Raw genomic sequence first — 13,860 nt, 5'->3', positions numbered from 1 at the left:
AGGCAGCAAAGGTTGAGGCAATAGAGGGATTTGAACATGCCAATTTGACCGGTTAGCATGGGGTTGTGGTGGTCCAGTACGCCACACCGGATCAGAATTTAGCGATGTCTGCTGGACTTTCTACCTATGGCTGCAATAAGGGTTCAAGCTGGACTATGATGTCCCCTTTGGTGAAATAGCTGCTAAACTGAATAAGAAAGGTTTATTCAATAATAGTGGCAACTTTGAACAAGATACTTTTTTGCCAAAGGTGACTTTACACCCATGAGGGAAGAGAAACTGGTGTAAATAGAAGCATGGATCCTACCTCTTTATCGGGATCGATGCCATCTCAGATTCTTTTGGCCGCATTTCAGCTGTTGTCTTCATCAACAGGCCAACTGCTGACAATAGGTGAGAGAAAGATATAGAGAAACAAAAAGAGCTTATTTGTAAAATCTGTAATAGTTACTCACTGATGGACTACTCAATTATCCTAACTAGAGTAACAGGTAATTCAAAGAAAAGAGCTGTCCATCTCTTTATGCAACTACAACGACCCACTGACCCCATTTGATTTACACGAATCTGACAAACTAAGTAATGTTAATATGTTCATGAGGCCACGTGATCCTTATACCAGGAGGGTTTAGCTGATAGATCTAAGGATGTGGGCTACAAGTCTGAAAGGACTGCTGTTCTATATTAGATATGGCCTTTCGGAAGGATGGTGGAGGGAAGTTGGAAGGAAGACAGGAATGCAGAAGCTAATTGTTTCTGTCAGCTTTAAAAATACAGATAACATTTTGTTATACTATATAGCAGCATAGCAAGGAAGAAGTTCCACAAATGCTCTAGTGACATAACTGCGACAGACCATGGCACTTCAAGGTGAAGGTCCATCACCGCCTTCTCAGAGTGACTAGGGATTTAGCAAAGTAACACTGAAATACAAGGTGGATTGTACATAATACAAAGTCTTTCAGCTGTTCCATATTTACAGCTCGTTCATGCAAAGCCTTCATACTACCGTTTCTGTTCATTGCACCTCATGCAATAAGGTACATTGTCAAAATGCAACAGATCAATGAAAATCACACGATTCCCACTGCTATGGAATTTGGCTTAATTGCATGCTGCAATCACTGCCCCCTAGATGTTTTGGAAATAAAGAAACAAAAACAGAATAAGCTGGAAAAATTGAGCAGTTCATAATTGAGTATGAAACATAGACTGTTTCTCTCTCTACAGATGCTGCCTGACCTGCTGAGTTTTTCCAGCAAAAATAGACACAAAGTGCAAGAGTAACTCAGCTGGTCAGGCAGCGCCTCTGGAGAAAAAATATAGGTGACGTTTCATTAATAAATACCTTCCATTAAGGGAATTTGCAGCATTCATAAATTTTGTAACTTCAGGTACATTGCTCTCCCATGGTTTCCCTTTACCAAATGTATCTCTCTTCACATCTTCTTTCTCTAATGCATCCACAACAGTCAATACATATGCTAAACCAGCATCTGCAGTTCTTTCCTGCGCAATACATGTAATTACTTCATTTATCTCATTCAATTTCCTTTTGTCAAATACCTCACTTCTCCGACTAACTCTCCCCCATATCTGAGAAAAATCCCTGATGCAAAAAACATTGACTGGTGTCTCTTTCCGCAGATGTTACTTGACTGGCTGAGTTCATCCAGTACCTCTGTATTTATTTACATCCCAGTATCTGTAGTCTTATGTAGTGTTTTACTTTGCTAAATTCTCATGGCACACTGGAAAGTAAATAACACCAATTTTTAAATAGCTTTTTAAAACATTTAAAACATTTTTGTTGAGCATTAACTGAAACTTAAAATATGCAGTTAAGAATAAGATACAATCTGAAACACCATAAACCCTTGAAAACATAAAAATGTCTTATTTTAAAATTGATGGAAATTTGAAATTGTCTGAGAAAATAATAATCCATACATGTTATGGCCAGAGAGGTTTAGCAGTAATTAAAAAAATAAATCTAACAAAAAATAATATATATATATTTTTTTAATTTACATTGGGAATTCTTCATAAATATCTGAAGCTCTCATCTGTTCATAACCTTTTTCCCTGGGTGGAAATGTTCAAACTAGAGGGCATAGCTACGAAGTACGAGGGGGAATGTTTAATGGAGAGATGGATTAGTAGAGAGGGACTGGGATGCATTGCCAGTGGTGGTGGAGGCATCTACGATATAGCTTTTAAAGGGCTTTTAGATAGGTACATAGAAGTGCAGGAAATAGACAAGATTCGGGTCAGGTACAGGCATATGAGATTAGTTTAGCTTGGCATCATGTTTGGCACAAATATTGTGGGCCGAAGGGCCTGAACCTGTGCTGTACTGTTCAATGTTTTAATTGCTGTGGTTTATGGCAAAGAAAGTTACCAAAACTGGTAACAATGCATCCTGAAGAAGAGGAATTAAGGGCCTGTCCCACTTAAGTGATTTTTCGGCGACTTGCTGGCACCCATCATAGTCGCAGCAGGTGGCCGAAATTTTTTAACATGTTGAAAATCCAGCAGCGACCAGAAAAAGGTACAACTATTTGAGTGACTACTCATGACATGTCGCGGGGTAACGCCTGTACGGTCGTGAGTAGTCGCCCAAAGAGTTGTACCTTTTTCTGGTCACCACTTGATTTTCAACATGTTGAAACTTTTCGGCTACCTGCTGCGACTATGACGGATGCCGGCAGTCGCCTAAAAAAATTGCGTATGTGGGACAGGCCCTTTACTGACCACACCCTAACTGTGCATAGGAATATTCTGCAAAAATAAACTATAAGATGCTGGAAATACTCAGCAAATCAGCTGTAGGAGGCGTTGTACTGATGGATTTTTTGTTATTCTAGCTGCAAGATCCATGCCACTGTGCTCAAATCCCCAGTGAGTTTAAACGTTAATTCAGAGGCACTGCTGTGCCACAGTTGTCTTCTGATGATAGCAACTATGTGCAGATATGCAGAATGGATAGATTAAATTGGCCTGCTAAATTGCACATCAGTGAAAAATGTTATCAAATAGATCAGTTTGATAAAACTGAGTGCACAATGAATGCACAGGTCAGAAGGCTCCACGTCCAATTTCTAATACTTGCTATATATAACTACATTTAGAATGGGTAGTAGGAGAAGGAAATAATTGGCTTCAAGTTAGTCATGTAGTCACCACAGATGATCAGAAGGAGAATATGCTCCAGTACTATCAGTCCTGATCTCTATCCAAAAGCCCCTTAGAGATGTTTGATTATGCTCATTTAACTGAAGAATGTCATTGGAGGTCCCAAGGAACTGTTCTTCAGCAAGAGTTGGGAAAGGTAACTAGCTAACATATTTCACAGTGCTTTTACACTCTGCCCTATTATAATGCCTCACTCTCTGATCTATCTTGATCCTTCAATCTCTGCCTTATTGTACTGCTTGTACCCACTGCCCTATCATAGTGTTTCATTCCCTGCCCTATTGTAGTATTTCATATATTGTCTAGTCGTAGTGCTTGATGCACTGCCCTATTATACTGCTTTTACTCTGCTCTATCATACTGCCCTGCCGTGGTGCTTTCACCCACTGCCCTATCGTAGTACTTTCACACTGTCTTATTATCGTGCCTTATGCTATTGCTTTTGCATCCAACTGTCATCTTGCTTTCACACTCTGCAGTACTTTCACTAAGCCTTATCAAAACGGTTTTTTATGTGAATGGCTGGAGGAAAATAATTCCAAGAACGTGGAGTATAATGATACTTTTCCCATAGTCATCTTTTGCAAAATTGCAAGTAATCGGTAAATTGTTTAATTTGAGCTGTGAGATGAGGATTATGCTTTTAGATTTAATTCCTGTAATGTATTTGGATCCGGATGAGAACATTCTGGCCATTTGTGCTAAAAGTCTTTATTAACTCTATAAGGAACTGCAGATGCTGGAAGATCGAAGGTACACAAAAATGCTGGAGAAACTCAGCGGGTGCAGCAGCATCTATGGAGCGAAGGAAATAGGCGACGTTTCGGGCCAAAACCCTTCTTCAGACCTTCCTCAGTCTGAAGAAGGGTTTCGGCCCGAAACGTCAACTATTTCCTTCACTCCATAGATGCTGCTGCACCCGCTGAGTTTCTCCAGCATTTTTGTGTACCTATTAACTCTATAAGCTGAGTTGAGTGACACAGTTGAAATGGCATGTCCTTCTGAAAGCCAGCAATCTGAAGAAGGATCTCGACCCGAAACGTCACCCTTTCCTTCTCTCCAGAGATGATGCCTGTCCCACTGAGTTACTCCAGCATTTTGTGTCTCTATTTAGTGGCAATGTTAGGATTGTGCTCCCACTAAAACGCAAAGCCAGTTCTATTGTCTATGCTCGTTAACATGAAGTTTTTAATGAACAATGGGAATAAACAAGTAAACAGCTGGGCACCATTGGTGATCTAGCAATGCACCAGAGGAACACTGCCATAGTACCCTCTAGGCTGGGTAGCGGCTCATGCAGCCCTTCCTGTTTAAGTAAGTAAACCTCAATTAAAAGTCACCAAATTACATCTCCCATCAATACTGGTCTTGTAGATAATGATAGTTTTACCCAAAATGATAGCCCCCAAGTTACAAGGAAAACGTCTGATATGAACTAAAACAAAGAGATAAAATTGCAAAGAAAAGCAGAAAATAGAACATAGAACAGTACAGCACAGGAACAGGCCCTTAGGCCCCCTAATATCTATGTCGAACATGATGCCATATTGAACTAATCCCTTCAGTCTGCTTCTGCTCCATATCACTCCATTCCCTGCATATCCATTTTGCCCGTGTAATAGCCTCTTTAATGCCATTATCACATCTGCTTCCAAAAACACCCCTGACACTGTGTTCCAGGCACCTGCCACTCTCTATGGAAAATAAAGTGCCACACATGTCCTTTAAACTTTCCTGTCTCGCCTGAAAGCTGCGGCCTCTCTATTTGACAGTTCAACCCTTGGAGGAAGATTCCCATTGTCTATCTTATCTATGCCTCTCATAATTTTATAAACTTCTCTCGGGTCTCTCTTCAGCCTCTGAAACTCCAGAGAAAACAACCAATTTGTCCAATCTCTCTTTGCATCTAATACTTTCAGGAGAAAATGGACTTGCACCCCAAGATACGTATGTACACCAATGTTGTTAAGGGTCCTGCCTTGAACTGTATACTTCCCTTTGCATCTGCTACTCAAAGCACATCACACATGCTCAGATTAAACTGCCAATGTACACCTGGAACAGGGATTGTTCAACGTAACCAACAAAAAGGCAGGCATAGCTGGGGCCCATGCGAGTGACCATGGCTACGTAACTTGACGACTAACTGCCCTCAAATTCACTTGGGCTATCTCTGACACCTTCCTCTTCTTTCTCGATCTCCCCATCTCCATCACAGGGGATAGACCATAGACTGACATCCACTACAAACATACTGACACCCATGTTATCTACACTTCCTCCCACCCTGCCTCCTGCAAAGATGCTATCCCATATTCTCAATTCCTCTGTCTCTGCCACATCTGCTCCCAAGATGAGGCTTTCCATTCGAGGAAATCCAAGATGTTCTCTTTTTTAGTCAACATGGTTCCCCCCCTCTGTCACATGTGGATCCCTCATCTGCATCTCCTCTGGGTCCCGCAGTTCTACTCTCGCTCCCACTTCCCCCAGACCCAACCCTCGCCTTTGTACACAATTACCTCTCATGCTTTGTCCTGTCCCCCCCCCCCCCCCACTCTTCTAGCTTTCAACATTTCCCCACCCACTCCTGCAATCAGTCTGAAGAAGGATCCTGACCCGAAACATTACCTATCCGTGTTCTCCAGAGATGCTGCCTGACCCGCTGAGTTACTCCAGCATTTTGTGTCTTTCCAGGGTCACTTCATTTATTTACCCTTTCCATCACTTCCGCACCCACCAAGCTTGGCTCCATCTGCCGATCATTCCACATCCTCATCTGGTTCAGTACATCACTCACCAGCTCCTGTCCCACTAATCCCCCGCACCATATACTGGCCATCTTTCCTCTTCCTGCACCAATCCTCCCAGACCTGAAATATTGACGCACCCTTTTAGCCTGCACAGATGATGCTTGACCTATTGTTATTCCTGAAGTTTAATTTTGCTGAAAAACTGTGCTGTATAACACACCTTGTTGATCAGGAGAAGCCATGTGGAAAGCAATCTCTGAAAATTACAGATTCTGGCACCATTTTCCAATCAAAGCTGCAGCTGACCATAACTGCCCATTGCAGCCATCACCCCATTTGGTTTGCTAGTGTGCCATGCTTCTTCTCTCATAGCCTTCAGTCTTCGTGCCCAGGGGTCGCCTCCTGCAGCCGACCTTGAAGGCATGGAAGGTTGGACTCTCGGTTCTATTTTTCCAACCCTTTCTCCACCGGTGTCGTCGTCTCTCTCACCTCCTTCGAGTTCCTGGTCCTCGGGGGCGAGCGGGAGCCTCAGACCCACTCCAGGCGGGCTTCCATTATATTCCACACATATATCTGCAGATTACTTATTTTTTCTTTTTGCACTATCTGTTGTACTCGTGTATGATATGATCTGCTTGGTATGCAGTGCAAAATAAAGTTTTTCCACTTTACAATAATAAAACAATACCAAAGATATGTTTACCTTCATCCCATTATCCAAATTTGACCAAACGTTCATTTGCCAATAACAAACAGACCTGTAGGGATGGCAGCATTTAACTACTGAGTGAATTGAATAAACTGACATCTCGATTCCAACAGAAACAAACTTGAAAGACTGAAAAGATCAGAACAGAGCACTTCTAAACGGTGAAAAACTGGCAGATTAAAGATCCAAAGAGACCGGAGAGTCCACACACATCTCCTGACATTTGAGCTACTATGATCTCTGGGCACCACATTGCTGGAGGAAATATAAAGTCAATTTACAAGAATGATCCTGGAACTCCATGGGATTATAGCAGCTGGTTTGCATTTTCTACAATTCAGATGTATTAATGGTGATTTGACAGGGCACAAATAGATCAGATGGAGAGAATGATCTCAACTTTTTGAGCAACCCAGGCCAAAGAAGCAAAATTTAAAAATGCTAAACCTTTGACAATGTGCGGAAGATGGAAGCATACGGAACATTCTTCCATGGACTGCAATTGATGGACGGTCGATTACTGATTTTAACTCTGAGGTTGAAAGATTTGTGTTATCTACCAAAGGTATGTAGATTCCTTCAACCTTCTACCGCTGCACCACAGAGAGCATATTAACGTATGGCATCTCTGTGTGGTATCTCAGCTGCACGGAGGCGGAGAGGAGAGCTCTTCAGCACGTCGTCCACAGAGCGTAGAGGATTATTGGGACATAGCTACCAGCCTTGGAGGGCATCTACCACACACGGTGCCTCAGGAAGGCCGTCAGCATCCATAAAGAGTCCTCAAACCATTGTAATGGACTGTTCGAAATACTTCCCTCCAGCAGACATTACAAGGCCTTCTATGCCCGAACCTCCAGACTCAGGAACAACTTCATTCCCAGAGCTATGGCGGCTCTGAACCGGCCCTGCTGAGTGGCCCCCATACTCCCTGGACTGTCTCCCACACAGTCTCACAGACACATCTGCACTTTAGTCTGTTGAACTGTTTTGACTGTTTTACTGTTCTTTTTACAAGCCATGTTCTCGGGATATCTAAATCCAAATTTTATTAGTTATTTATGTTATGACATCGGTTGGAAGCTGCATACCAAATCTCGTTGCGCTTATGTGCAATGACAATAAAATATATTATTATTATTATTATTATTATTAAATTATAAAGGTTTGCATTAGTAAAATATAATCTCACTGAATGGTGGCACAATCTCAAGGGGTTATTAAACGGCCTGTTGCAGCATTCAGTTTGACCATACCACCATACCACCCATGTTAGCTGATAACTGCCATCCTTCTTCCCAGAAACTTGCATAAATTACTTATCAATGTGTAGTTATGAAGACAGAGTGAAATAGCACAGAAAAGGGGCCTTTGGCCAGCATGATGAACCAAGTTTTTGCTGTATCACATATCATTCATTTCCAGCAATAAATTATTTTTATTTCATTACATATCCAAGGCATACAACTAACATGCATTTCTGCATTTCTAGGTAAATAGAGGTGAGTGAGCACTGGAAAAAGAACTGCCACATGCCTTTGTAATATATTCATTTACTAATTACAAGTTGAAAGATGGATTCTCACTGCAATGGTGATTTTCTCCAGAAGTAGGGTATTTCTAACCTTGTTGAAATGAAAATACACTGATATCTATACAAAGATGTAACAAGGAATATCTGTGAAACTAAGGAGAATACTCATGAAAATGTGCATAAGTGTGTATATCTGTAAGTGAGAGTAATATCTGTTACTGTAACTGCAAGTGTCTTGCACCCTTCCTTTATCAGTTGAGGCAAGCAATAACTGACCTAAAGTGGTGACTGCGAATTCCTTGCGGTTCACAGTACATCCGCCAAAAAATATTTTGCATTGCTTATTTTAGCAAGTATAAAAATTTTTTGTTGAAATATAGGTCATTCCATAGTTTTCTATCAAGCTGTACAGAGCAGAACCTTATCTCCCATTATGAAAATACTCCTTTTCCGACAAGAAATCTAATCATGCAATCTAACGAGCTGAAAGCATCAGTGGTTGAGCTGTTAGCTGTCCTTCCTCCAAATTTTTAAATGTAACATTTTCGAGCGCCAGATGGTCCATACAGTGAAGAAGACTTGAACTAACATGTGTCCATAACACATCTGCTACTCACCACACATTTCTGGCATGAAAACTGACTGCTGCCACACCAGGTGTCTGCATATGACGGCTTCTGTGCTGCCAGCAGCTTTTGAGATGTTACAGGTAATTCTCACTTTGTCCGATCCAAATCGTCTTGAGGACAGATGGTGAAGTATCCTCAACTGCTGACTAAGAAGAGCAAAATCTGGCAGATGAGTCTTCACAGGGAGAATTTCTCTACTTCCTTTTGCAACATTACAGTTCAAAAGAATTATGATTAATAGCCTTTTTTTTGTTAGCTCTGCAGATTGTGTTCATAGTTTACTTGTTTCGTCCTTGCTTACAAATCATTGGTCTCTTAACTCTGTAACATTCTCAAGATCTATAAGTAGCCGAGAGATTTGCACTCTGGTCTCTTTGATATTCTTGCTTCTCAATGGCCCACCCTTGGTGGCTGTGGGTTTGGCTGCATGGGGTCTCATCTCTGGATTTCCTCTTACAACTCTTCTTTTTAGTCTCTAATTCATCTCTCCTTTGACTACTTTTCTCACATTTATGCTCCCCCTTAATTCATTTTCAAATACACTTGTTTTTTCATTTCTCTCCTACATTTTTGTATTTAGCCTTGTTTTCAATTGAATTAAGAATCACATGTTTATCCAGTGAGTGGTTAATCATAACTTCTCCAATTTTAGTCAAGTGAAAGATATACCTTTACTCAGTTGTACTTTATCTGTCAGTTTTTGATTTCAGTCTACCTGGACCTGCTCCTTTCTGAACTCATTGAAATTTTCCAAAATAAAAGTTATTCCAAAGCTAAATCCTGCTTCATTGGGATGGAAACAGAATGGCCAGGAAAGTCTTCTGAGTATTTAATCACATGCATTGTAAATTTTGTCTTGTATTTTCTCTGACTGATCTACTTTATAGTTGAACTTTCCTTCATTTTGTTGGTGTGTTTCTCTTCTTGTGTCTCTGCACGCTGCTTCTGCTCTTTAACAAATAATCTTGATGCATCTGCTTCAGGATGATTCTTTTCTTTTCTAGTCCAGTTATGCTATGGTCCGTTCTAATAGCTTTATTCCTGCAATAGCTAAAGCCAACTCACTTAGCACTGACCAAGCATTAAATCTGGAACTTTTCTATCTGCAAGGCTTAATTACTAATTTATGAAACGTGTCATTGAGAAGAAGAGTAAAAACAATTTTACAGCAAAGTTCCTAACATCTTTCTAAATTAGCTTTTCTATATATGCTACTAAATTCAGTAAAATCCTCAGTAATTATATAAATCTTTAGCATTGCTTAATTGAAGTTCAGTCACCTTTATCCTTTTTCATTGCTTTGATGTTATCCGTGAACCAAAGCCAAAGCCATAATTTGTTTTTGGGATAAGGACAAGACATTGCAAAAATCAAGAATGCATGAGAAGATCTTTTCTCACCTCCCTTTAGCTATTACGCAAACATCAACACTCTAGCTGAGGCCTATTGGCATGAGTAGTCTCAACAAATCCACAATCGCAACAGGTCCACAGCAGATGCCATCACCCTGGCCCTGAGCTCATCTCTGGAATAACTAAACAACAAGAACTCCTACGTTAGACTGGCTATTTCACCTGTAGCTCCGCCTTTATCATGATAATCCTATCCAAACTAATCTCCAAAGTCTGGTACCTAGGAATGATCCCTCCCTCCCCCCCTCTGCCACTGGATTGGTTTAGTTTTATTTTAGTTTAGAGGTACAGCATGAAAGTTGGCCCTTCGGCTCGCCGAGTCCGTGTGGAACAATGACCACGCTTACACTAGTTCTATCATGCACTCTAGGAACATCTTTGGATGTGGGAGAATCTTTGGATGTGGGAGAAAATTGGAGCAACTGGAGAAAACCCACACAGTAACAGGGAGAATATACAACTACAGACAGCACCCGTAGTCAGGATTGAACCTGGCTCTCTGGAACTGTAAGGCAGCAACTCTACCACTGCGCCACACTGTCAAAACTTGTCTTTCTGATCCACAGACCACAATCAGTGAGTTTGCTGACAACATCACTTCCACAATAATTCTCAATATCTGCACCCTGCAAAGATGCATTCTCAGTCCCCTACTATACTCCGTATACACTCACAATTGTGTGGCCAAATTTGGCTCTAACCATCTACATTTGCTGATAACCCCACTATGGTGGGCCAGATTATGAACAATGACTAGATGGAGTACAGGAAGGATATAGAAAGCTTAGTAATATTGTGAATAACCATCTCTCCCTCAATATCAGTAAGGCAAGTGAGCTAGTTATGTACTCCAGGAAGCTTGGAATACATGCCTCAATCAGCATGAATGGTGCCAAAGTGGAAATGGTTAAGAGCTTCATGTTCCTAGGCGTTAATATTACTAACGATCTGTCATGGACCAAACACATTGAAGTAACAGGCAGGAAGGCTCACTATGCGTCTACTTCCTTAGGAATGAGGGAATTCGGCATGTCTCCAATGAGTCTTACTAACTTCCAGAAATGCACCAGAAAAAACATACCGTCGGACTGCATCACAGCTTGTTTTGGGAACAGCTCTGCCCAAGGCTGCAAGAAATTGCAGAAAGTCGTGGATGGAGCATAATCCATCACACTACCTTTGACTCATAAAAACAAAGAAACATAGAAAAATAGGTGCAGGAGTAGGCCATTCGGCCCTTCGAGCCAGTACCGCCATTCAATATGATCATAGCTGATCTTCGAAAATCAGTACCCCGTTCCTGCTTTTTCCCCATATCTCTTGATTCCTTCAGCCCTAACAGCTAAATCTAACTCTCTTTTGAAAATATTCAGTGTGGCCTCCACTGCTTTCTGTGGCAGGGAATTCCACAGATTCACAACTCTCTGGGCGAAGATGTTTTTCCTCATCTCAGTCCTAAATGGCCTATCCCTTATTCTTAAACTGTAACCCCTGGTTCTGGACTCCCCAACATAGGGAACATTTTTCCTGCATTTAGCCTATCCAATCATTTAAGAATTTTATATGTTTCTATATGTTTCTATAAGATATCCTCTCATCCTTCCAAATTCCAGTGAATACAAGCCCAGTCGATCCATTCTTTCATCATATGTCAGTCCCACCATCCTGGGAATTAATCCTGGTGAACCTACGCTGCACTCCCTCAATAGTAATAATGTCCTTCCTCAAATTACGAGACCAAAATTGCACATAATATTCCAGGTGCAGTTCCCCCAACTGCAGTAGGACCTCCATGCTCATAAACTCAAATCCTCTCACAATGAAGGCCAACATGTCATTAGCTTTCTTCACTGCCTGCTGTACCTGCATGCTTACTTTTAGTGACTGATGCACACCCAGGTCTTGTTGCACTTGACTTTGACCGATCCTGTCACTGCTTTCCAACTGTGCTGCTATAACATCTTTAATAATCGACTCGAGCATCTTCCCCACTACCGATGTAAGGCAAACTGAACTATAATTCCCCGTTTTCTCCCTCCCTCCTTTCTTAAAAAAGTGGTTACATTCGCCACCCTCCAGTCCACAGGAACTGATCCAGAGTCAAGAGAAAATGATCACCAATGCATCCACAATTTCTAAGGCCACCTCCTTGAGTACCTTGAGATGCAGACCATCAATTTATATGCCTCTTCCTTGGATTTAACACTATCCTTGATTTCCCTCGTTAGCCACAGTTGAACTGCCTTTATTTTTTTGCCAGACAGGGATGAACAAATTTTGGAGTTCATCCATGCGGTCTTTAAATCTTTGCCATTGCATCTCCACCGTCAACCCTCTAAGTATAATTTGCCAGTCTATCCTAGCCAATTACAGTCTCATACCTTCAAAGTCTCCTTTAAGTTCAGGACCCCAGTCTCTGAATTAACCATGTCACTCTCCAGCCTAATGCAGAATTCTACCATATTATGGTTACAGGTGTCCAAAGGGTTTTGCACAACAAGATCGCTAATTAATCATTCCTCATTTCACAATACCCAGTCTGGGATGCCCTGCCCTCTAATCGGTTCTTCTACATATTGGTTTAAAAAGTGACTATCCCGTATACAATCCAGGAAATCCTCCTGCTCAGTGCTGCTACCAATTTGGTTGGCCCAATCCATATATAGATTAAAGTCACCCATGATAACTGTACCTTTCCTACACACATCCCTAATCTCCTGCTAGATGCTATCCCCAACCTCCCTACTGCTGTTTGGTGGTCTGTATACAACTCCAACAAGCTTTTTCCATCTACACTTCGCAATGCCTGGGAAAAGCAGCCAATATAATCAAAGACTTGTCCCACCCTAGTCATTTCTTCTTCTCCCTGCTCATATTGGATATAACATACAGAAGCTTGAAAATGCACATCACTAGATTCAGGAAAAGCTTATTCCCCTCTCTTATCAGGCTTCTGAATGGCCCTGTCCGATTCACCTCTACCCAATTGTGGACATTGTACTTTGTCTATGGGACTGGTCAGCTGCAATGTTGAAAATTACATTCTGCACTCAGTCCTTGCTCTTCCCCACCCTATTGTTCTTCTTGAATTCAATTTGATTGTATGTATGAAGCTATAATGCTACTCACTAGATTCAGAGATCTGATTAAAGGCTAATGGCATGCACCCAAACATTGTACAAAGCTTTTCACTGCAATGTTGAAAATTACATTCTGCACTCAGTCCTTGCTCTTCCTATTGTACTTGAATTTAATTTGATTGTATGTATGTATAATGCTAAGATCTGATTAAATAGCATGCAAAACAAAGCTTTTCACTGCACATACAGTGCATTCAGAAAGTATTCAGACCCCTTCACTTTTTCCACATTTTGTTACGTTACAGCCTTATTCTAAAATTGATTAAATTCATTTTTTTTTATCAGCAATCTGCACACAATAGCCCACAATAAAAAAGTGAAAACAGGCGTTTAGAAATTTTTGCAAAATAATAAAAAATAAATAACTGAAATATCACATTTACATAAGTATTCAGACCCTTTAATCAGTACTTTATTGAGGCACCTTTGGCAGTGATTACAACCTCAAGTCTTCTTGGGTATCACGCTACAAGCTTGGCACACCTGTATTT

The 13,860-nt window shown here is 41.1% G+C and overlaps 1 protein-coding gene across 3 annotated transcripts in view; it reads right to left on the bottom strand.

Moving 5' to 3' along the window:
- The window catches only part of LOC129698886 (uncharacterized), a 393,480-nt gene that overhangs the window by 12,134 nt on the left and 367,486 nt on the right, over positions 1–13,860 (bottom strand). For 2 of the 3 annotated variants that reach the window (XM_055638273.1, XM_055638276.1), the window contains one exon: positions 308–383. In XM_055638273.1, coding sequence (XP_055494248.1) covers positions 308–383 — 76 coding nt within the window. The remainder of the gene's footprint in view (positions 1–307; positions 384–13,860) is intronic. The other variant, XM_055638275.1, reaches the window with a different exon arrangement.

The sequence above is a fragment of the Leucoraja erinacea genome, chromosome 7 (assembly GCF_028641065.1).
Source record: "Leucoraja erinacea ecotype New England chromosome 7, Leri_hhj_1, whole genome shotgun sequence".
In the NCBI taxonomy this organism is placed as follows: domain Eukaryota; kingdom Metazoa; phylum Chordata; class Chondrichthyes; order Rajiformes; family Rajidae; genus Leucoraja; species Leucoraja erinaceus.
The sequence above is the reverse complement of the archived record's forward strand: the minus strand, read 5'-3'. Positions and strand labels throughout refer to the sequence as shown.